Here is a 23153-nt window from a genome sequence, read left to right as displayed (position 1 = left end):
CAGGAAAAAAAAATTAGGAGAAAGGCAATTCAGGAAGAGAAGAGAACAGGTACAAAGTTGAGAATGCACAGAAGGGCGACTTGGCTGGAGCTCAGAGAACTACACAGAGAGGCTGATGAAGAGTTTGGAGAGAGGCAGGGCAGAGCACAGAGCTGTTTTGTTCCCCTAGAGTTCTATCCTCTGGGGTGAAAGAACAAATATCAGTCCTGGACTGGAGTGGTAAAAATGACCTATAGAGCTAGATTTAGAGGCCAGAAAAAAGTCACATGTCCATCAGTGGTTTCTACTACAGAGAGGTAAGAATGATAGAGGTTTAATATTTTAAAATTATAAATTCAATAAAGAGGCTGATTCACAGTAGGATAGGGAGAGGGAACGTGGGATGAATAGATGAACTCTAGATAGGGCAGAGGGGTTGGAGGGGAAAGGAGGGGGCAGGGGGTTAGAAATGATGGTGGAATGTGATGATAATTTTTCATATCTCTGGTTGTATATAAAGTATGTTCACACCAATTACTGTTTTTATACCTGTACTTTGTATAATAATGATCTTTATATACAACCAGAGATATGAAAAATTATGCTTCCATTCTGCATCTGGTTTGCAAGGTCCATGAACACATCTATTTTATCCATTGCTCTCAGCCCTGGCACAGAAGGTCTTTAGTAAGAATCTATTGACTAAATTGAGTGAAAGGTTTCTTGAGTGCATGAGAAATCCCACATACTTCTTCATAATATCCAAAAGAGGTACCTAAAACATCCCACAAGTTCAGAATTACATGAAAGTAATTACATGAAGTCCCCAAAGAACAAAGTTACAATGGAGAGATCGCTCTGAGAGAGCCTGCAGGGCAAATTTCTGATATTTGTATGGAGTGATGGGTCTTTACATTAAAAAAATATTCATATAGATATAATGGTTAGAAGGATGGGAAGAATTATGATAACTAACGAATTTTGTCAATTCTTTTATAGGGAAGAAATTTTTATATTGTGAGCCACATAAGAGAATTAAGGAAGTGCTGGAAGAAGAACTTTATATTAAGAGAGATGAATGCCACATTAAAAATCCACCTTCAGGTAATCTCAGTAACAAAGTATATTTGTGAAGTGAAAATTAAATTGCCTATTTGATTATAGGGTGATTATTATATTTATTACAAAACTATAACTACCAAAAAGAAAATAGGTTCTTGAGAAATTCTTAAACTATTCTATAATTACTTTTCTGATGTCCAAATAAACCTGTGTTTAGAAAAAAATGAGCTACTGGTATGTACTTCTTTTCTCTCCCAATGTTTGGTGAAATTATTTCTACTTAATGATAAGTGCATTTTTTCCCCAAATGCTTGAAAACCACAATGACATCTTCTGTCTTATCAACACAGGTATAGCCAATAACAGAAATTCCCAAACTTTAGATTATCTCAGAATTACTTGAAAACTTATTAAAGGTAGATTTCTGGTCCCCATCCCCAAGAGATCTGGCTCGACAGGTCTGAGATAGGGCCCAACAATTTTTTTTTCTACCAACTTCCTAGGTGAGGTTGATACTGTGGGTCTAGAGACCCCATTTTGCCAACCTTTGACTCAGCAGAATTCTGGTTCACTCAAATAGGTCAAAACATCCAAGGGTTTTTGTGCCACAAACACAAGTGTGTATTACATGGTCTGGACACAAAAACATCTCATTGATGGCTCATGTGAGGATAGATATGCTCTATAAGCCCAAGAATTTATGCTTTTTTTTTTTTTTTGGTACTTGTTATTGAACCCAGGACCTTAGCCCACAAATGTTATTTTGAAACTGCCAGTACCCCGCATTCTATGGCTCCTTCTCAGTGAATAGATACATATTCCATGCTCAGGTTTTTATTGTGATGCTGTAGGGTACCAGCAATTGCTAGGAAAAAAAAATAAAATAAAAGAACTGTAAGATAGGACTCCCATGCTCAGAAAACTTGATGTTTTTTAGGACAATTGTTGAACCTGCAGATGGGGCCCAGATTCCCTCAGGATTCGTAAGAGCAGATGCTGTAGGTCCAGAAGTCTACCATTTCAGACTTCATCGTGCATAGGCTCATTTTATGTTTCTAAACCAGCTATAGAAACATCTCTGGGACCTTCTTTTATTGTCCATTCTTACAGAAGGAGAGACCTATGTAATGGCCACATTTGCTCTTACAATGGTTTCAGGAAGTTTTAATTCTATGAATGAATATAAAGTTTGACATTTATGAATGGATGCAGAATGACCTACAATATTTCTACTGTGAATGCAGCAGAGACGCATTATTTCCTCCCTGGTTAATTTTTCAAAATCTACATTATATTTTAGACTTATCTTGTTTTCAAAGACTATCTACAAAATTAATTTGTACACTAGTTGTCTGTTATCTTATTCTTATTGGATGTGCTTTATTATGAGGCCATCTAGGTTTACAGAAAATATAGTTTGATTTATAAAAATTCATTTTTCTAAGCCCTTTTTCCAAATATTGTTCATACAAATGAAGACTTTCTGGGCTGCATTTTTATAACATCTATCAGAAGTTGCATGGAGGTATTATTTTAGCATATAAAGCATTCAAAACTAAGAATAGATCCTTAAGCTTAGGTTTTAAAGGCTCTACTTATTGAAAAGAAACATAAATTTTTAAAAGGGCTAGAAGCCCTACATCCTTGGCCAGAACACAGAACAAGTACCCAGGGAGGGTGCCACACTCTCTAGCCCTGAGCCAGCTACTTGACCATCTGGCCATTGCAGTGACACGCCCTCTTTCAATACCTGATGACAGCTATGGCTTTTCTTCCTGGAAGACACATCTTGTCACATACACCCAGAATTCTGCATGAAACTTTTATGGACTTCAGTGGCTCTTATAACTGCTATTTATGGATATTCAAGAATAAATACATTTGGGGGACTGGGGTTGTAGCTCAATGGTTGAGCACTTGCCTTGCATGCGTGAGGCACTGGGTTTGATCCCCCGCACCACATAAATAAATAAATAAAATAAAGATATTTAAAAAAAAGAATAAGTAAATTTGGGTTGGGGTTGTAGCTCAGTTGTTGAGCACTTGCCTAGCACATGTGAGGCACTAGTTTCAATCCTCAGTACCACATAAAAATAAATAAATGAAATACAGGTTAGAAAAAAAAGAATAAGTACATTTGGCCAGGTGTTGTGGCACACGCCTGTAATCCCAGTGACTCGGGAGGCTAAGGCAGGAGGATCAAGAGTTCAAAGACAACCTCAGCATCCTATCACTGAACTACAACATCCAGCCTTTTATTATTATTTTGAGGTAAGGTCTCACTAATTTGCCCACGCTGGACTCCAATTTGCAACCCTTATGCCTCAACAGGTAAAAGTATGTAGCTAGGACTCTAAGGCTTCCCTTCTCTAGACTTTTGATTCCCACTAGGATCCTGATGCAGAGATTTGTGGGCACAGTGAGAAGCACAGGATGCTGGGGTGAAGGGTGATGATGATGGTAGTGATAATGGTGATAATAATAACTCGCATCATTTATAGAAGTATCTTCTGCATGTATCAGACTTTTTTGTTATTGTTTTGTTTTACAAATTATCTCTTTTTATTAGTGGAACAACACTGTGTGAATATATGCTCTTTTATTCATATTTTGCTTATCTGGAAGCTGATATTCATAAAGATACATGATTTACCTAGTGTCACACAGTTGGCAAGTGGAATAGCTGGTCCTTGAACACAGGCTTGTCAGAAGCTGCAGAACTTGCTGTCAGCCATTGGGTTATTCTGTCTTCCTTTAAAGCATAAAACTGTGTTTTCAGAGAAGAATAAAAATTGAAACTACAATTTTAGTAGCAGTATAGAGTCATCTTAAGAAAGAAAGGAAGAAAGGAAAGAAAGAAGAAAGGGAGAGAGGGAGGGAGGGAGGGAAGGTAAATTGCCATTCTTCTCTAGGTTGTTTCAGTTTAACCTTCAGGTTCAAACCTGTGCTTCCAGAGGTTTGCCCATTCCTATCAGACCTATTATAGGCAGAGAGCCTGGACCTATTATAAAGTTTCTCATCATCCTGAAAAATAGAAATGCACTTTCCTCATCATACCTTCCAGTCAGTGGGATAAAGAAGAATGAAGCTAATGTGATTATTCATAACTTAGTGATTCCCTGAAGATTTCCCCTTCCCACTTTTTAAAAAGAGAAAACTTAGCTTTTGGTTTCCACAAACTTCTATGGAAGACTTTGTAAAAAGAAGTTAATATGTTAACAATATTTTCATGTAGCAAAGGCTTTTTTATCTTTCTAATTGAAACCTGCAGAAGTTATATTAGCCATGAAAATTTGATAAATGAAGCTTAATCAAAGTTTTCCTCTTATAGAATATTTCTTTTTGCAGTGAATTTCAAAGTGTACTTCCAAGTCCATTAATATTTGTTTTTTTGTGCCTTAATACGTGATAAATTAACTTTGAGTCTGGTTTATTTACTGCGCTTAGTACAAATTTAGAAAGTGCAAAATGTTGTTTGAGCAAGGGTAAACCAGTTGGATATTAATTATTTCATTCAACAAAAGTGTTTTCATGCATCTATAATATACAAGGGTAATTGTGTAGCCTAGGAGTCACTGAACACAAATTAAAATTACTTGCATTTTTCTTCCTTTGGTCAAATCTCTGAATATGTTCATATAAGGGAAGTATAGAAGATATGACTCTAAACTGGCTTTTTAAGTTCTCAGGCTCATTATTCACAGTCCAGAGAGAGCTAACAGGAACAAAAAATATTTTTAAAGGGTGAATTTACTTTTCCTGTGAGGCCAGGCTAGGTGCCACTGACAAGAATTTTTGGCATAAGCATAGTTTCATAATTTTTAAAGTTAGAATAAAAACACACTTAAGGTGTCCGGGTATAAGGGGTTGGGTGCATGAGAGGGAAGAAAGAAGAATTTCTGGAAAGTTCTAGGAAAAGGACTCAATTTCTTATTCTTCATTTCTCCCCTGCTTCCCATTTCTTTTTCAGGCCACGATGCCAGCACAGAGGTCTTGCAGGACCTGCTGTGTCTTTCTTCTACCTCCTGAAATGCACATGCTCAGAGCTGAGGAGTTCAGTTTCTAATAAGAGAAGCGGTTGCCTCAAAGGGCATCTGTGATTCTTTTTTTTTTTTTTTTTTTGGGGGGGGGACTGGGAAATTAACACAGGGGCACTCAACCACTGAGCCACATCCCAACTCTATTTTGTATTTTATTTAGAGACAGGGTCTCACTAGTACCACACCTTTGCAAAGGCGACTTTGAACTCTCGATCTTCCTGCCTCAGCCTCCTGAGCTGCTGGGATTAAAGGCATGTGTCACCTGGCCAGCCGTCTGTGATTCTTAATAGGCTTCTTTTTTCCCCAAGTGACTATATTGCCTTCTGAAATTCCTCACCCAAACATTAGACCAAATAAAAGTAGTAGTATTTTTTTTCCCAGTAACCTCTATCCCTCAGGACAGTAAATTCTTATGTGTAACTATATTTTGTTTTGAGGGTTTTAATGAATTTCTTAGCATCTGCATTTATATTTTCAGATATTTTTTCTATTGATTATAAGCTTCAGCTATTCTTGTGATTCCACTGGAAAGAGCCCTACTAAATTCCCAATCTCTAAATTCTTTACTTCATTTGATGTGTTTGTTTAGCATAGATCTGCTTTCTGATTTTAAGCTACTTTCCATTTGCCAGATCTTCCCACAGTATATAGATGAATCTAAATTTATTTCCCTGGTCTCTTACAGGAAGTCATACACAAGTAGGTATTTAATAAATGTTGGTGGTTACCTGAATTTGAGTCTATTACCAGGGGCTGGGGATTATACCTCTTTCCTATTTCTAGACAACACAGATGAGGAAACTGGCTTGAATGGCAGAGGAGATTTAAGTTAATATAGGATCTTGACAGAGAACGTGGAGTCTTCTGAAGGCCCTGGAAGAAGGAAGCTAATCTTGATAGATAGCTTGAGAGAGGCAAGAATTGATGCTCAGCTCGATGAGTCAGCCAGTGATTTCCTGCTATGAGTGAACCTAATAAGCTCATGCTTGGACAATAAAATCATTTCCCTGTAAAAATAATAGCAACCATTTATTAAGTACTGATCACTTTATGCCTGCCTTACCTACATCCTACAATATTCCTTCAATGAAGATATTATTATCCTCTTTAAGAATAAATAAACAGCTAATGCCTGTAAAATACAAAATAGGCTGAAGGTGTGGCTCAGTGGTTGAGTGCCCCTAAGTTCAATTCCAAGTACAAAGTAAATAAATAAATACACAAATAAATAAATAAGGGCCGGGTGCAGTGGTATACACCTGTAATCCCAGCGGCTCAGGAGGCTGAGACAGGAGGATCGAGAGTTCAAAGCCAGCCTCATCAAAAGTGAGGCACTGAGCAACTCAGTGAGACTCTCTCTAAATAAATTACAAAATAGGGATAGGGATGTAGCTCAGTGGTCGAGTGCCCCTGAATTCAACCCCCAGTACCAAAAAAAAAAAAAAAAAAAAAAAAAAAGGAAATTGAGACATATGGATTAAATAATTTGCCCAGAATCACATAATTGGAGGTGGTAGAACTGACACTAAAATCTTGCTGTCCTCTAAACCTAAAGACTGTACTCCTAGTCATCACTGGGTACAAAATCACTTGGGGAAGGATTGAGTGTCATTGAGGATGCCAGTAGGCAGCTCTGGATCCATGAGGAGAATTCAGCATTAAAATTTGTAGGCTCAGTGTTGGGACTGTAGCTCAGAGGAAGAGTACTTGGCCAGTATGCATGAGGCACTGGGTTCAATCCTCGGTGCCACATAAAAATAAAACAAAGATATTGTGTCCACCCATAACTAAAAAAAAAAAAAATGTAGGCTCAGAAATCAGAAAAACAACTTATGGCAACGAACCAGAATTCAGAAACTTACTTAACTTGGATTGTGGTTTTCTGCACAAAGTCCACATAACGCTTTTTAATTGACTCTCAAAACTTAAAGAAGTGATTGTAGGATATTGTGTCAGTCAGCTTTTTGTCACTAAAACCAAAGTACCTGATACAAACAACTTAAAGGAGAAAAGGTTTACTTTGGGCTATTTTAGACTTCTGAGTCCATGGCCTACTGGCTCCATTGCTCTGAGACTGAGGTGAGGCAGAACATTGTGGTGGAGGACAGCTGCTCACCTCCTGGCAGCCAGGAAGCAGAGGGATGAGTTGCGTGGGACAAGGTATAATAGTTCCCAAGGGCACTCCCCCAGTGACCTACTTACTCCAACTAGGCAAGTCTGACCTCTGGACATTGATACATTATGAACCAAGCCGTTGAGGAACATTCCAGATCCAAACCATAACAGATACAGAGGATAGCCCAGTGCAAATCATTACTAGAACTTACTGAATAGTGCCAGGATTTAAGACCTATAATTTGCCACGTACCAATGTGTACACATCACTTTCCAAGTACTTTGCTATGGTTTTTTTAGATGTAGGATCTGGGCTGGGTTATGCTCAGTGGTTGGAGTGCTTGCCTAGCACATGTGAGGCATTGGGTTCAATCCTCAACACCGCATAAAAATAAATAAATAAAATAAAGGCATTATGTCTGCCTACAACTAAATATATATATATATATTTTTAAAAAACGTAGGATCTGGTGATTTTGTTGTTGCTTCTTTCAAATGGGAAATTAAACAACATCTAGTTTATAGTTTTTAGAAGATTCTTCCATCTATTGAATAAATTAATGTTTTTTTTTCTTATCTGTAGAAATATTTCTAACCTGCTGCAGGAATTAAAAAAGAATCAGATAAGGTTGACTGAATACACTCTATGTGTTAACTTTTATTCCTGTTCTTTCTGTGTTTTGTTATACATGTTCCTATTCTGACTTGTTTGGTTTTTTTTTTTTTTTTTACTGTTTCTTTATAACTATACATAGCATTAGGATTCATTTTGACATAATTTTTAAAGTATAGAATATAATTTGCTCTAATTCAGTCCCCAGTATTACCCGCTTTCTCTCTCCTCCTCCCTCCCCTGTTCCCTTCCCTTTACTCTGATATGCAGAAGCTAGTTCAAAATAAGGGCAGGGAGGGGACTGCATCAAAATAGAAGGAAGACGGTGGACTAGATGAAGGGGACTAAGAGGGGAGGGAGAAGGGACAAGATAAGGGAAGAACAGAGGAATGAATCTGACCTAACTTTCCTATGCACATATATGCATATACCACTGTGAATCTCACCATCATGTATATCCACAAGACACTTTAAAAAAAAAAAAAACCTATTCTGACTTTTCATATATTTGTTTAGGTGTAAGATAAATTACAAAAGGGCATTATAGAGGTTTAGTTGCATGGGGGATAACTGAATGCATGAAATGGAATAAAGACCTTGGGGAGTTTGATTAATTAAATCAAAAACTTATACCCAAATAACTAAAAATAAATAATCATCAAGTAAATACTTTAGAAACACTTGTATTAAAAAGAGAATATGCTAATGATCATCATCTTGCTTTTGAAAATATTGACAGTGATCCTGGAAGGGATCTGGAGCATTAAAAGGAATCTCCCTGTGGGGGGCTTGAAGCCAGGACTGCCTAGCAGAAACAGTTTACTGCCACAAGCCAAATACTATTCAAGGCACGGAGGACTGAGAAGTAAGACCCTGACACCCTTGACTTCCACAGACACCCTGAGGGTACTGCGCAGTTTACAAACCAGTGGTATACACTTTGTTTAAAGATCTCAATCAAAACTCAACCTGCCCCTGTCTTTCTCTATAGTTACTTATTGTTTTGCCCTGTTCCATCATTGAAGAACTCAAAATGGTAACAGTTCAGTTAACCAATGTCCCCCCAGGGATACAATAGAAGTTTCTACTCAGACTTACACTGCTGACTTTTTTTTTTTTCCTCCTCAATTTCCTATCCACAGAAGACTTTCTAGCACATAGTCAGCTTCAGAGAGGAGGAATTTTACTCTGTCTTTTCTTCTGGATGGATGGTCTCTGTTTACCAGTGGAAATGAGGGAAAGGAGATGAGGGATTAAGGAAGAACAAGGGAGATGAGAGATTAAGGAAGAACAAGACAAGTATTTTGCTTGGCTCCTTTAGTTTCACCTTTTCCAGGTAGCAGCCACCAGCCTGGGTCCAGTGAAGAAACAAACAAACTTTAAGCGAATTATTGCTGTTTCCCTCACTGTCATAGCCAATGTTTGCCAGGAACAATTGTGGCAGAATGTGGGAAAGGCAGAGGGCTTGACATGGGAGCACAGTGCCCAGATAATGTAGAGATATGCAACTGGGTATATGAGTCCTGAAGATCAGTCTACAGCCTGGAGGTGACCTGGGGAAAAGGAAAGAAATAGGTAAAAGCCAAGGATACATTTATCCAGGATATAAATCATAATTGCAAATGTTAAATAGCACTGTTTATTCTAGATTCTTAACATATATAATATATATTTCCTGTTTACAACAATCACAGGAAATAGTTATAATTTATTTAACAATTGAGGAAACAGGATCAGAGAGGTAGAATAATTTACCCAGTGCCACTCAGCTAGTCAGTAGAAGTGCTGGGATATGAACCAGGTGGCCTGTTTCCAGAGGCCAGGCTTTCAACCACTGGACACTGCTATAGCCTTGAGCCAGACACTCCCCAGGAGCTAGTGTGTCTATTAAACCTGAGTGAAACAGGAGTGCAGAAGTGCCAGAGAGCAGGAGGCCAGGGATGCAACCTCTGGGATATGAATTCAATAAAGGAAAACACAGACACTAAGAAACTGAACCACACTGTTTAAAAGAAAAAAAAAGTGTCACTAAGGGGATTTGTGTAGCAAGCAGGAGCCAGTAATGGGTTTAAACTACTTTATTATTAAATTGGGTTTAATAATAAAGTAGCCATTATTTGCATGGGCCAAGCATGGCAATACATGTTTTACATAGTTATAGAACCCCATGATTACACAAGTTGAGAATTATAATCTCTCTTCTAGGGAAGAAAACTGAGGCATAGAGACATGACATTACCTAAGAGCCCATGTGTTGGAGGCAGTGGAGCCCAAACTAAACCTGTATCCATCCGGCTTTCAAGACTATACCCTTAACCACCAGACCATGAGTCATGGTAAAGAAGCTAGTCACCAGGCAAGAAGGGCCGAATTAGTCATAGGGTTGTGTTAAATAGGCACAGTGCCTGGGCTCTGGAAAGGCAGGGTGAGGAATCTGGGAGTCAACTGCACTCAGGATCCACAAAGATATCATTGTCCTTGAGTAATGGTTGGTTCAAGCCTAATCTGGGTCACTTGTCTATCAGGTGCTATTTATCTCAACTTTCCACTCAATATATCAGGTCCCATTTATAGTGGGCAAATTCATCATTCCAAGAAAACTCACAAAGCTATTTATTTTAAAGATGGATAGTTTCCAAAATGCATATTATAAGACTGAAGAATAAATTACCTTTATCTGAAGACATATACATCTAATAATTATCCAATTCATCAACTGGAGTCAAATGACAAAAATGTGTTACATTTGGACCATAATTGTATTGCTTTCATCTGTACAATTTAGGAGAGAAGTGTTCCTGGCTCCTTCCTGTACTTGTTGCCACTTATTCACGCTACTTTCCTAGCAGCCTTAGCCATCTCTCCCTAGCCCATATCTAGCCATTACAAAGATCAGATGTAATTGTTTCTGACAGGTTTAATTTCATCTCTGCCATATGATGATATCTACTGCTACTGTCTATGAGACAGTCACAACTGGTCCAATTACGTCAATCATACAGATAACTAAGAATCAGACATTTCTCATTATCAATCAAAAAAAAAAGAGCTATGCAGAGAAATTTATATGAAACATTCCACAGACAATTGCCTGTAATCAAGAGATCCACAAAGACTGGGACAGTGTCTCCTCACCACTGTGTCTTTGGCTCTTAGCATGGTACCTGGCACAGTAGGTTCTCAGTTGCTATTTGTCACCAGAATGACCAATGAAAACCAGAACATGTACATTGGAAAAAAAGAAAAAGAAAGTGTATGTTGAATGTCTACTTTATGTTCAGGATCTTTTTGCTGGAAACCCATATACATGTTCCCCCTCCACAAAAGCATATGGTTTTCTCAGGCAAACAATGGGGGAAGGGCAAGGGAAAATTATTGTCTTCAGTGTGTAAATTATGAAAAGTTGTATGTATTTTATACACAGCTTGGAAATGACACTTTGAGGTTTTCAATATGTCCAGGAACTCCCATGTATCATTTAGAAAATTCAACTAAAACTTACTGTCACTTTCTTTTCCTCTTATGCTTTTTTCCCCTTTCTCATGAGCAACGTAATCATAACAGTTGTGACTCTTCCAACATCTAATACACATCATTTAAAGTTTAAATTTAGAGTCATGATCACCCAGTTGTAATTCTACAGCATGTTTTTGGAAACATCCTGAATTAGAACCCCAAACTATTGTGCTTTTATCTCACTAACAGACTTCATTAATTTACTTTGATCATTTCCTTCTTATCCTATATCATGTAAGAAACCAACCATTGTCTAGCCCAGTGCTAAGCTTCAATGTGCCTGTGAATCACATGAGTATCTTACTAAAATTCAGATTCTGATCCAGGAGGTTGATTCGGAGATTCTGCATTTAAGATTTCTCAGGTGATGCCAAAGCTAATTGTCTGGAAACCATACTCCTTTTGTGAGGGTCTGAAAGACTCAGTAAAGGTTTTTATAGTTAAGGAGAACACACGGGTGTGGCTTTTACATTCCACTCCACCTAATGAAATATCACTGGGAATATTAATTCAAATTTAGATTAAAGTGGGGTTGGTATTAAAGAGCATCTTCCAAACTAAAACACTTACTTATTTATTCACATACTCTTTTTCACTCTAGGATGAAATGAATATAATTTTCCACTGGGAAGAAACCTCTTTCTTTTTATGTTTGAAGAACACTGAAGAAACTCAAGTTGTTTCTTGATTTCAGATGTATGGATGGAGGGGAAGTATATTAGTCTGTAATATATGTTTACATAGTCATCTAAAGTCATGAAAGACTATTGATATTTTGCTAAATACCTGCAAACAATGAAGGAAAATCTTATGCTTATTTTTAGTTTTCACAATTGGAATAAACTGGGCTTCTAATTCAATAGAATTGGGTTATTCTATTAAATGAGTGAGGCAATAAGCAACTCAGTGAAATAAAAATAAAACAAAAGCAAATTTATTGTGTCTTTATTTCAAGATAAACATTGTAAACCTAACCTTCACTAAAGTGTAATGTGCTAATCCACTTAAAAATAAAAATAAATCCAGGACTAGACAATTGTCAGTAAATGAGTGACATAGATAAGAAGTCATTGATTGACTTGGAGACAATCATTTTCATACTGGTCTTAGTAAAGCTCATCATTCCTACAGAATTTGTCTACTAAATAGTAAATAGAAGCCAGGATATTTATTGTTGTTGTTAAGAGAGCTCTGTAATCCCAAAGCTCAGGAGACTGAGGCATGATGATCACAAATTCAAAGCTAGCTTTAGCAATTTAGTGAGGCCTTAAGTGACTTAGCGAGCTCTTTCAAAATAAAAATCAAAAGGGCTGGGGATGTGGCTCAGTGGTTAAGTGTCCCTAGGTTCAATCCCTGGTACCAATAAAATAAAATAAATTTTAAAAAAAGAAATTTAAAGGAAAGGGGAAAAATCCTTTCCCTCCCCCTAAATTTTTAAAGTAATATATATGCAATATAGAAAAACTAATAAAGAAAACTGGAAATTAAAATATTGTGGGGATCGATTTAGAGGCACTTAACCACTGAGCCACATCCCCAGCCCTTAAAAGTTTTGTTTTGTTTTTAATTTTGAAGCAGGGTGTCACTGAGTTGCTCAGTGCCTCACTAAATTGCTGAGTCTGGCTTTGAACTCTCAGTCTTCCTGCCTCAGCCTTCTGAGCCTCTGGGATTATAGGAGTGTACCACCCCACCTGGCTTTATTCTTCTTTTCTATGCTATTTTACTTTAGTATTTGAAATCACACTGTATAGTATATACATTTATTATCCCTTCTGGCACAACATTACATAATTTCCCATTCATTTATCATGCTAAATAATTTCATGAAAATCTTTATATATTTGTACTAAATTTATTCTTTAATAGTCTATTTTTTTGATATTTGGATTTTGCTGACTTTTCATTTTATACATATCCATTGTTACTTATACTAATCCTTTCCTTATCCCTTAATTTAAGAAGTTCTATTGTTCTTGTTTTTTTTTTTTTTTTTTTTTTTTTTTTTTTGGTTTGCTTTAGTATGCTGAACATCTATGAGAAAGCAATTCTAATTCAATGGAAGAGATGCTGAAAGATTCAAGATTAACATCCATTATTAGCATGTAAAACTGAGGGAAAGATCAGTGAATTGTGCTTGTAGAATTCTGCCCCCATGGGAGACTGAAGGGTTAAGCCTAAAGCCATCAATGCGAAAGATGAAGAAAGGTGGGCTCTCAGAGCAGGGGTTTCTGGGCTGTTCTTTGCTCACTGTGTCAATTTTTTCTCCCAGCCCCCTCAGGCTGATTCTGTAGGCTAAGATGGTGGAGATCGTGTTTGCTGTAGTAGAGAAAGGAAGGGACGGGCTGAACCCAGTGGTAGTGCTAAAAAGCTTCCAGAATCACACTTGGCTCAGGCTTCTCCAGGGAAGATGGACAGAAGGAAAGGAGGTGCTGGCACCAAGCGAGGGCTTGGCACAGAGCTCTGGAAAATTCAGAGGAGATGGAGGCCCAGGTGGCAGGATATGCCTGGATAGCGACAAACTCCTATGGCCATGAGAATCTGCAATGCCCACACAAGGGACAGCAGTCCAAACTCTATCATGCATAAGCAGTTGGAGTCACATGGGAGATGTCTTGCCCTAACCTGTCTCCCATGTGGAACTGACCTAGCCCTATTAAGCCCATGGTGGGCAGCCTGGGAGATCGGGGGCCAGGGTAGCCCAATGTGGGACAGGACACCATACCCCATCTGGTTTCTGGTTCATCTCCATCTCTCAAAGCTTTTGGACATGCACACAGCTGAAGGAGGTCTCACTGGATGAGAACTTTGGAAAGCTCCCTCTAGTGAGACTGGGCAGGGGTGGCAGAATGGGGGTAGGGACTGCCTTGAGAAAGCAGCTGAGAAGAAGCTCTATTGTTTTTGAAAGCTTGGTCCTTGTTCCCAATATCAATCCAATAACAAGGACACAGTTCTGAGAAAAAGGAAAAAGAAGTTTTATTGCTTTGCTAGCAAAGGAGAAACACAGGGCCACTGTTCCAGAGGCTGTGATTCTGCCCATCAGGGGGAACAGGGAGCTTTTAAAGAGGTGACACAAAGGCTGCATTTCACAAGTTCTCTGTCCTGAGTTGTAATTCACTTGTTAATTTGGGAGAGAGTCTTTTTGGAGAGGACTTCTGGTGCCATCCCCAAGTCTAATTACTTCATTCCTGTGGTGGTGTGTACTCAGAGACAGAGAATTCTGCCTAGGATGGGGAAGAAAGGTAATCCTGTTTTCCCCAAGATTGAAAAGGAGGAGAGATTAAGGAGGAGGAAGGCCAGAGAAATAGAAACATATCCCTTTTTTGGCGGGGGGGGGGGGGGGGGGGAGTGGCGGAGGGTGTGGCTACTGGCTACTGGGGAATGAACTCAGGGTACACAACCACTGAGCCATATCCCCATTCCTATTTTGTATTTTATTTAGAGGTAGGGTCTCACTGAGTTGCTTAGTGCCTCGCTTTTGCTGAGGCTGGCTTTGAACTCTACTGGGCCCTGTGAAACATATTTTTTTAAAAAAGAATAAATAGGTCACAGTGGCAGAGTAGCAAGGGTGATATTCAAAGCATAAAGTGAATCACTGTTCCAATTTCTCCTAGTATTCTGATTTCACTCTCCCTCTCTAGTATAAATTCATCTTAAAACTTCCTCCAGTTCGCTAATTCATTACTCTTTTTAATGTAATAAATCAAGTTTAGTCAACAAAGATTTGTTGACTGGGTATGTCTTGTCCCTACTTAAAATGTTTATACTGTGCTACAGTCAATAATCGCTTGAGTTAAGAGTCAAACTTTTCCAGACTTAATATAAAAATTTCCACTTAGTTCATGCACATTAGATGAGATCCTACCTGTATAGGCCAATTCCAGCCACCACCATGTTTATGGAACTCTCATCCTTGGCTACTTCAAAAACGGTATTGTAGGCCAATAGCTAAAACAGAGGGATTACATTTAAATCTATAGAGAAATATAAAAACTACTAGAATTAGGGTGAAGTACTTACTATTCCTACAAATCTAAACTTCAAGCTTCCAAAAATTGTCACCATCAACCTCTGTCCACATGTTAGTTGCTACACAAAAAGTGCAATGGATAGAAAGTATTTACTTTGGTTCATCCATTAAAAATTATGTTCTGTTCCTATTTGAGTACCCAGTGTGACTTTATAAACATGCTCAGGGATTTCCTTTCTCACTTCCACTCTACTCCTACCAATAAACAAGCTCCCTGTTTGTTTTCAGCCTTGCTGCCTCTGCTGACTACTTTGGGTCAGTGCCTTTCTGAGCTGCCTTTAATGCTAACAAGGGCTCATCTCTGGGCACCTTTTCCTTGCTAGGGTTTCTGAAGGAGGTCTCACTAGATGAGAACTTTGGAAAGCTTTGTTGACTGGGTATGTTTTGTCCCTACTTAAAATGTTTATATTGTGCTACAGTCAATAATCTCTTGAGTCAAGAGTCAAACTTTTCCAGACTTAATATAAAAATTACTCCACTCTGGGGCCTGATTCCTTCTGCAGTTACATACTGTTCTTCAGTGCTCCATTGCACATTTTCCCAAGTGGATTCGTGTACAGGGTTTTCGATACCAACATTACTTATAATGTTACTGAAACCTCGGTCCTAGTCCCCGATGCCAATCCAATAACCAGGATAGGTTTTAAGAAAAGGGAAAAAGAAATTTATTGCTTGCTAGCAAAGGAGAAACACAGGGGACTCCTGTCTCAGAGACTGTAATTCTGTGCATCAGCAAGAACAGGGGCTGCGGGGGGAGGGCTTTTAAAGAAGTGATTCAACATTTCATGTGTTCTCTGATGGAATTGTAATTCACTTGTTAATTTGGGAGACAGTCATTTCTGAGATCTTCAGGTGCCATCCCCAAAGTCTGTATTACTTCATTTCTCTAGTGGCTGTGTATTCCAAGGCAGATAAATCTGCCTAAAACGGGGAAGAAAGGTAATCCTGTTTCCCCTGAGATTAGGGAGAAGGAGAGATTAGGAGGAGCAGGGAAAGAGAAGAGAAAGAAAGGTCCTTTTCAAAAATAAATTGCAGTGGTAGAGCAGCAAGGGCTATCTATATTCAAAGCATAAAGTGGATCACTATTAAAATAAGAGTGAGTTAATTAACTGAAACCACCTAAATGCTAATGTAGGGTATTGGCATCAAATCAATATTGGCATCAGAGTTTCCAAAGTTTCAATTCTGAGGCAAAACTGCTTAACTTCCCCTAAGAACAGGTGCCTGCTGTCAACCCCACCCCAGCTTAAACTCCTAAGCAGTTTATGAGATTCCTCTTGGGGCCTATAAAGCTGCTCTATGAGTGCTGACAGGCTGCTTCTCTCCTCAGAAGTACAGCCTTGTCGGTATATCTCATGTTACCAACAATAAAACTCTTGCGTGAGATTCCAGTGTGTGGCCAGGTCTTTGGACTTTGCATGGACTCTGGGAGTATCCTTTCATAGGGGATGATTTAAAAAATTACTTGGGCCAGGGATATAGCTTATTTGGTAAAGTGCTTGCCTTACATGCAAAAGGCCCTAGGTTCAATCCCCAGTACCACCCCCCCCACACACACACACACAAAAACCCTATATGATTTTGACTGTTTTATTTTGCTTTTTTTTTTAAAGAGAGAGTGAGAGAGGAGAGAGAGAGAGAATTTTTAATATTTATTTTTTAGTTCTCGGCGGACACAACATCTTTGTTGGTATGTGGTGCTGAGGATCGAACCCGGGCCGCACGCATGCCAGGCGAGCGCGCTACCGCTTGAGCCACATCCCCAGCCCTTATTTTGCTTCTTTAGTAAACATTTAAAAATAGAAACTCTTTTTAAAACCAGAATTACAAGACACTTTATTAAAATGATAAAAATACACAGTAATCTTAAACCAACAACTATTTTTATACTTGATGAAGAACACTAGAAACATTCCTTCTGAGGCTCAAAATAAAACAAAAAAAATTTTTTTTTCCAAAGATGTTTGCAGGATGCTCACTTTCACTCTTCATTGTTTATACCTGCTGGCCCCAGGGTCCTTCAGTTCCCTTGTTCCTATCAGCATCAGTGCAGGTACTGGGTGGACTGGTGTCATAGGGGCTTACACTACACTTCCTAATTTGGCAAATAGTTGTGGCAAGAACATCTGTGATCGGGGCTGGGAATGTGGCTCAGGTGGTAGCGTGCTCGCCTGGCATGCATGCGGCCCAGGTTCAATCCTCAACACTACATACAAACAAAGATGTTGTGTCCGTGGAAAAACTGAAAAATAAATATTGGAGATTCACTCTCTCTTTAAAAAAAAAAATATCTGTGATCCACACAGACTAAAGAAAAAGAAAGATTCAGAATGATTGGGAAAACCATTTTCTTGTCATTAGATGAGACAAGTTTTTTTTCCTAAAAAAAAAAAAAAAAAAAAAAAGACAACTTAGTTTTATTTTTAAAGAGCTCGATTTCCTGGTTTATCTTATTAACACATCCTTTGTCTTACAACTGAAATATTTATAAAGATGGAAATTATACAATGAGGAGATTTGGGGGTTTTGTTTTAATAAAAACATTACACATTACACATATGCAATATTTTATTTTATAGCACATGTTATTTCATTCAGCCATTTATTATGACCATTTTCTATATAACATATATTTATCTAAATCATTATTTTATGGATTATATAGTATGTCATGATATGGCTATACCACAACTTATTTAACATTGTCTCTATTGATGCACATTCATTTTACATTCAAGTCTTCTAAACTTTTCATTTTAATGGATTTTTCTACCTCTTCCAACACATACAATGAAAAGTAAACATTTTAGATTTTCCTCTGGAAGTTTATACTCTGGAAATAATAAACCAGAAGTCTTTGGATGAAAATAGGGCAATCAGATTCAGAATCAACATCATCCATTTTAAGAACTCTATTTCCTTAAATCCAGCCAGATTTATGCCCTGTCTATATATAGACACTCATATATACCTCACATAGGACAGGGAACTAGAGGTTAACATGGAGGAACCTGGAGTACATTAGGCTATGTGAAATAAGCCCAGTCACAGAAAGACAAACATTGCATGATTCCATTTATGCTAGGAATTTAAAGTAGTCAAACACATAGAAGCAGACAGTGCAATGGTGGTTGCCAGTGGCTGGGGTAAGGGGTTGCAACAGAAAGGAAAAGTTGTTAACAGTATAAAATTTCAGTTATGCAAGATGAGTAAGTTCTAGAGATCTGTTGAGCTTTGGGCTTATAAGGAGCAATGCTATATTAGACACTTAAAAATGGGTTACAAGGGAAGATCACAGGTTGTGTTCTTAGCACAATAAATTAAAATTGGGGACAAAAGATGCTGACTAAATCTCTATGTGCATGGGGGACTGGGGATATAGCTCAGTTGGTAGAGTAGTTGCATGGCATGCACAAGGCCCTGGGTTCAAGCATGCACAAAGCCCTGGCATCTCTAGCACCGCCAAAAAAAAAAAAAAAAAAAAAAAAAATCTCTATGTGCCTGAACTAGGATTGTTGACTGGTATTTTTCTCCATTCATAATATTTACAACTAGAAGAATCCTCAGTAATACAGCTGCCTTTAGTTTTATCTGCCTGAGTTATAGTTGTTGCTTGGAGCACACATGTGTGGGCTAAAGCGCTTCCTTCTAATTTATAATTGCACATTTTATGAATATGACTAAAGTGGGGAAAATGGAAACTATTGGGAAAGTGGAAACTATTGGGTGGAGAACTCAAGTCGGTCCCCCTCCTGCAACTGAAACTTGCTGTCCTTTAACTTGAAAGATTTTCTTGACAATCTGACAAATCTTGCTTATCAGAAGGCAAACAGAAATTATTAAGTTGCAAAGGTAGGTGCCTAAAAGAACTTTCTGCTTTGACAGTGACACTTGATCCAAATTCAAAGTGGCAAGGTAATCAAGGAAATGTTGCTTCAAAAGGCATGTGAATAGGGTTCCTGGAGGGTGAACACACTCACAGCTTCTCCTCTAGACTCTTTATGTTGGGGGTTTTTCTGAAGCTGTAATTCAAATGGGTAGGGTAAGCAGGAGAGCAGCATGTCCCTCAAGGGCAGAGGTCTTTTTCTGTTCAGACAAAAGTTGTAGCTTTTGCAAGTTTATAAGCCCAAACAAAATCTGGCCCTAATGTAGCTCTGCAAATATCAATACTGAACAATTCCCAGTGTCGGATTGCTTGGAAACACTTTAGAAATAACTCTACAAGCCTGGTAATGGCAAAGAAGTCATGCTATATGTGTTCCTTTAAAAGATAAAATAAAGAATGGTGGGCTCTGCAAAGGTGTGGAACCATGGAATCTGTCTTTCATTGAAGAATTTTTGCTATTTCCATACTGCCTTAGATGATCCAGGAAATTAGATCTGACCAGCAAACTCACCTGAGAAAGAGGCTTTCTTTATATGCAGTGCCCACAGGTGCTGCAGGACAGAACTACTTCCTGCAGTACAGTTAGACAGCCTGTCTGTCTGCCTGTCTGCCCCTCTCTATCATACATACACCAAGACCAAAAGTTTACTGAATTGCACTAAACAATAAAGATTAAATACAGTCCAAAGGTCTTTTTGGAAGGGTGGAAAATCATTTTTATGTCCCTGATTTTGTTCACTTTAATCTCCAACAAGTGCCCCAGGCTCCTTTTAGAGAAAGGATCACAGCAATGAGTGTGATCATGCCCCTCAAACCCACTGTTCTGCTACTTGACAGGAATTTACTGATCAAGGCAATGATGTAACAGGACAACATATCTTCTCTACTGAAGTGTGCCCAGGGTCTGTATGAGGAATGGGGTCAGACAGAGGGGTGGTGAGGGGAGTCAAGATCTTGCCTTGATCTGCAGAGAATTGGGTTGCCCCTCTAAGTTAGGGTCTTGAGTGAGGGTATAGCCTTGCAAAAGGGCAGGTACCACAGTAATTTCAGACCAGATAAGTTTGAGTTCCTGAAACTGTAGAGGATTTGTGGTAACTCATTTGATAAAGTATTCAAGCAGACTTGGGGAAGAGAGAGAGGATGGTGCTAGAGAACTGAAATTTGATATGGACAAGGTTTTGTGATATTTATAACTTTTACTCCACACTTTGGTGATATACTACTTATCATGGTCATTATTTTATAATTGAGAGTCTTTTGCATTATCTTCTTGAGTGTAAAAATTGAATTGCTTCACTATTGTTTCATGAAATATAAAATTAATAATGATGTTCATTTAGAAATCTATTAATTTATTTAATAAATACTCATTAGTATGTCAGGCACTACACTGTGTAATATTAACATGTTTATCTCAACATCAAAATAGTTTTCTTTTGGGTAAGTGTTGCATTCCATCACTTTAACATATGACTGCAAAGAATCTGTGTTTTAGGAAAGTATAGTTTAGTGAGAATAATATAGAGGTAAACCACTGAAATATTTTAAATATCATGCAAATATTTCTAACTTTAATCACTATGTTCATTTTCCTGAACATTCCAAAATCTTGCATTACTTGTTCAGTCAAGTAAATGTCCCAGAAGAATTTGAGTACATAAATTGTAAAACTCTAAAATAAATTTAATAAGTTTCCAAATTGACTATCTATAATAATTTCTGTTAGGACTAATAAATTATTTCACTTGAATTAAAAAGGAGAAGAGGTGATGAATTTTTTTTATCAAGGTTTTTTATTTTTTTAATATTTATTTTTTAGGTGTTATTGGACACAATGCCTTTATTTTATTTATTTATATGTGATACTGAGGATCGAACCCAGGACCTCATGCACATGTTAAAAGCACTTTCCTGCTGAGCCACACTCTCAGCCCTTCTACCAAGGGTTTTTTAGCAGGGTAATGGGCAGGCAATAAATTAAGGGTGGTTGTTAATCTCACACAACTCCTAACAATTTTTAACCAAATGCCCTTTCCTTATCATTTGGCCAATTACAGTTAAAAAAAAAAAAAAGTTTTGCCTAACAAAGGAAACAATCCCGGCCTATTTGCCTTTCAACCACACCTGCTCACTAGCCTTTTACCATTTTCCAGGAAGTAAATAATACTGGGAAAACTTTTGAACTGCCTTTTTTTTTCTTCTGGAGAAAAAAAAAATTGAAAGTATATGTATTTGTTAGCCTTTTGTCACCGGGACAAAACACCTGAGAAAAACAACTTGGAGGGGGAAAAATTTATTTTTGGCTTGAGGTTTCTGAGGTTTTAGTTCATGGTCGGCTGGCTCCACGGCCTTGAGTCTGAGGTGAGCCACAACATTATGGCAGGAGGGCGTGTAGCAGCTTTGCTCAGTTTATGACAGTAGGAAGCAGAGACCGAGAAGCATTCAGTCAAGAAATACCCTTTCATGGCACACCCTGGTGACCTACTTGTTCAAACCAGGCCCCACCTTCTAAGATTTCCACCCCTTCCCACTAAATGTCAGGAAATTATCAGTCCATCAGTGGGTTCATCCACTGAAGAAGTCAAAGTCCTCATAATCCAGTCACTTCCCTGATGCCCTACCTCTGAATATTGATGCACTAGGGACCAAAGCTCCAACATATGAATCTTTGGGAGACATTCCAGATCTGAACTATAGTAGTATATTTAGCAGGCCCATGTTCAGTCATAGAAATCTCAGATCCAAACCAAGATAACCCCTTTGAGAATAGCTCAGGTCTCACAGAACTTAAAATGACAGTTTGGTTATAGCTGGAGAATGAGGTAATCAGAATATATTTGAGGGTTTCCATAGGAAATATCAAATCTCCGGTGAGTAACATTAAAATGAACTAGGGAATTCTGTCTTATAAAAAATTTTGGATCTGAATAGGTCACCCCTGGGACATTATTAACTAATTATGCATTCACTTTGACAAACTGAGCCTTGAGTTACAGAGCTTTTTTCTATGCCATTTTGGCAACCCTCAGGATCCCAAATCCCTTCCTTATACCTACCTGGTCTTGCTGTTGTCTTCATGCTTGCAATTGAAAGAAAGCCAGTTCTTCCTGTGTAGTGTTCTGTAGAAACTGAGAAGCTTTTAAAAACACAAATCAATAATTTATTGTTGCTAAATTAGGAAGAATTAAGGAATCTTTAAGTTCCTAAGGTGATTCAGAGTTCATTTAGTCCAATCTCTTAATTTTGAAAATAGTAATAATTTCTTATATATGGAAGTAGATACCAAGAAAAGTCTTAAGTAGGGGAAGTTTGTGGTTTTGAACCATAATGAAGTAAGTGGACACAATGAAAATTGATGTTCATGAAACCTAGGCCATTCTCCAGGTAAAACATTGGTTTTATTGGAAAATTTGGAAGATGTAAGGGAAAATTAAAAACAAGAGAGGAAAGCAAGTAAGAAAGCAATCAGGTCAATATTGACCAAGTGCCTATTTACCATGTGCTGGGTACAATTTTGTGCTATACCTCTGATGATTTATTTAACTGAAGTAGAAGAAAAATATGCATAAATGTACTGATTTTTGAACTGCATAAAAAAGAAAAGCTAATACATTCTTTCCTTTTTTTCTGGTTGGAACAAGTTATTTGTGACTTTATAGCTTTCCTTTTTTTTTTTTTTTTTTTTTTTTTTCCCTTTTGGAGACGGGATCTCACTACAGTACCCAAGCTGGTCTTGAACTTGCTATCCTTCTGCTTCAGTCTCCACGGTAGATAGGATTACAGGCATGTGCCACCATGCCTGACATAGTTTTTCTTTTACATAAAATAACAGGGTTGGGGTTAGGCGTGTAGCTTAGTGGTAGAGCTTGATACCCTGAGTTTGATCCCTAGCATCACACAGAAAGAAAGTCAGTT

General features: G+C 38.0%; 1 protein-coding gene across 1 annotated transcript in view; it reads left to right on the top strand.

Moving 5' to 3' along the window:
- The window catches only part of LOC308631085 (piwi-like protein 4), a 107635-nt gene that overhangs the window by 5343 nt on the left and 79139 nt on the right, over window positions 1–23153 (top strand). The window contains exon 2 of the mRNA XM_081262011.1: window positions 979–1083. Within this exon, the coding sequence (XP_081118137.1) occupies window positions 979–1083 (105 nt within the window). The remainder of the gene's footprint in view (window positions 1–978; window positions 1084–23153) is intronic.

This window comes from Spermophilus citellus (genome assembly GCF_964194105.1).
Source record: "Spermophilus citellus genome assembly, chromosome: 2".
NCBI classification, from domain to species: domain Eukaryota; kingdom Metazoa; phylum Chordata; class Mammalia; order Rodentia; family Sciuridae; genus Spermophilus; species Spermophilus citellus.
The sequence above is the reverse complement of the archived record's forward strand: the minus strand, read 5'-3'. Positions and strand labels throughout refer to the sequence as shown.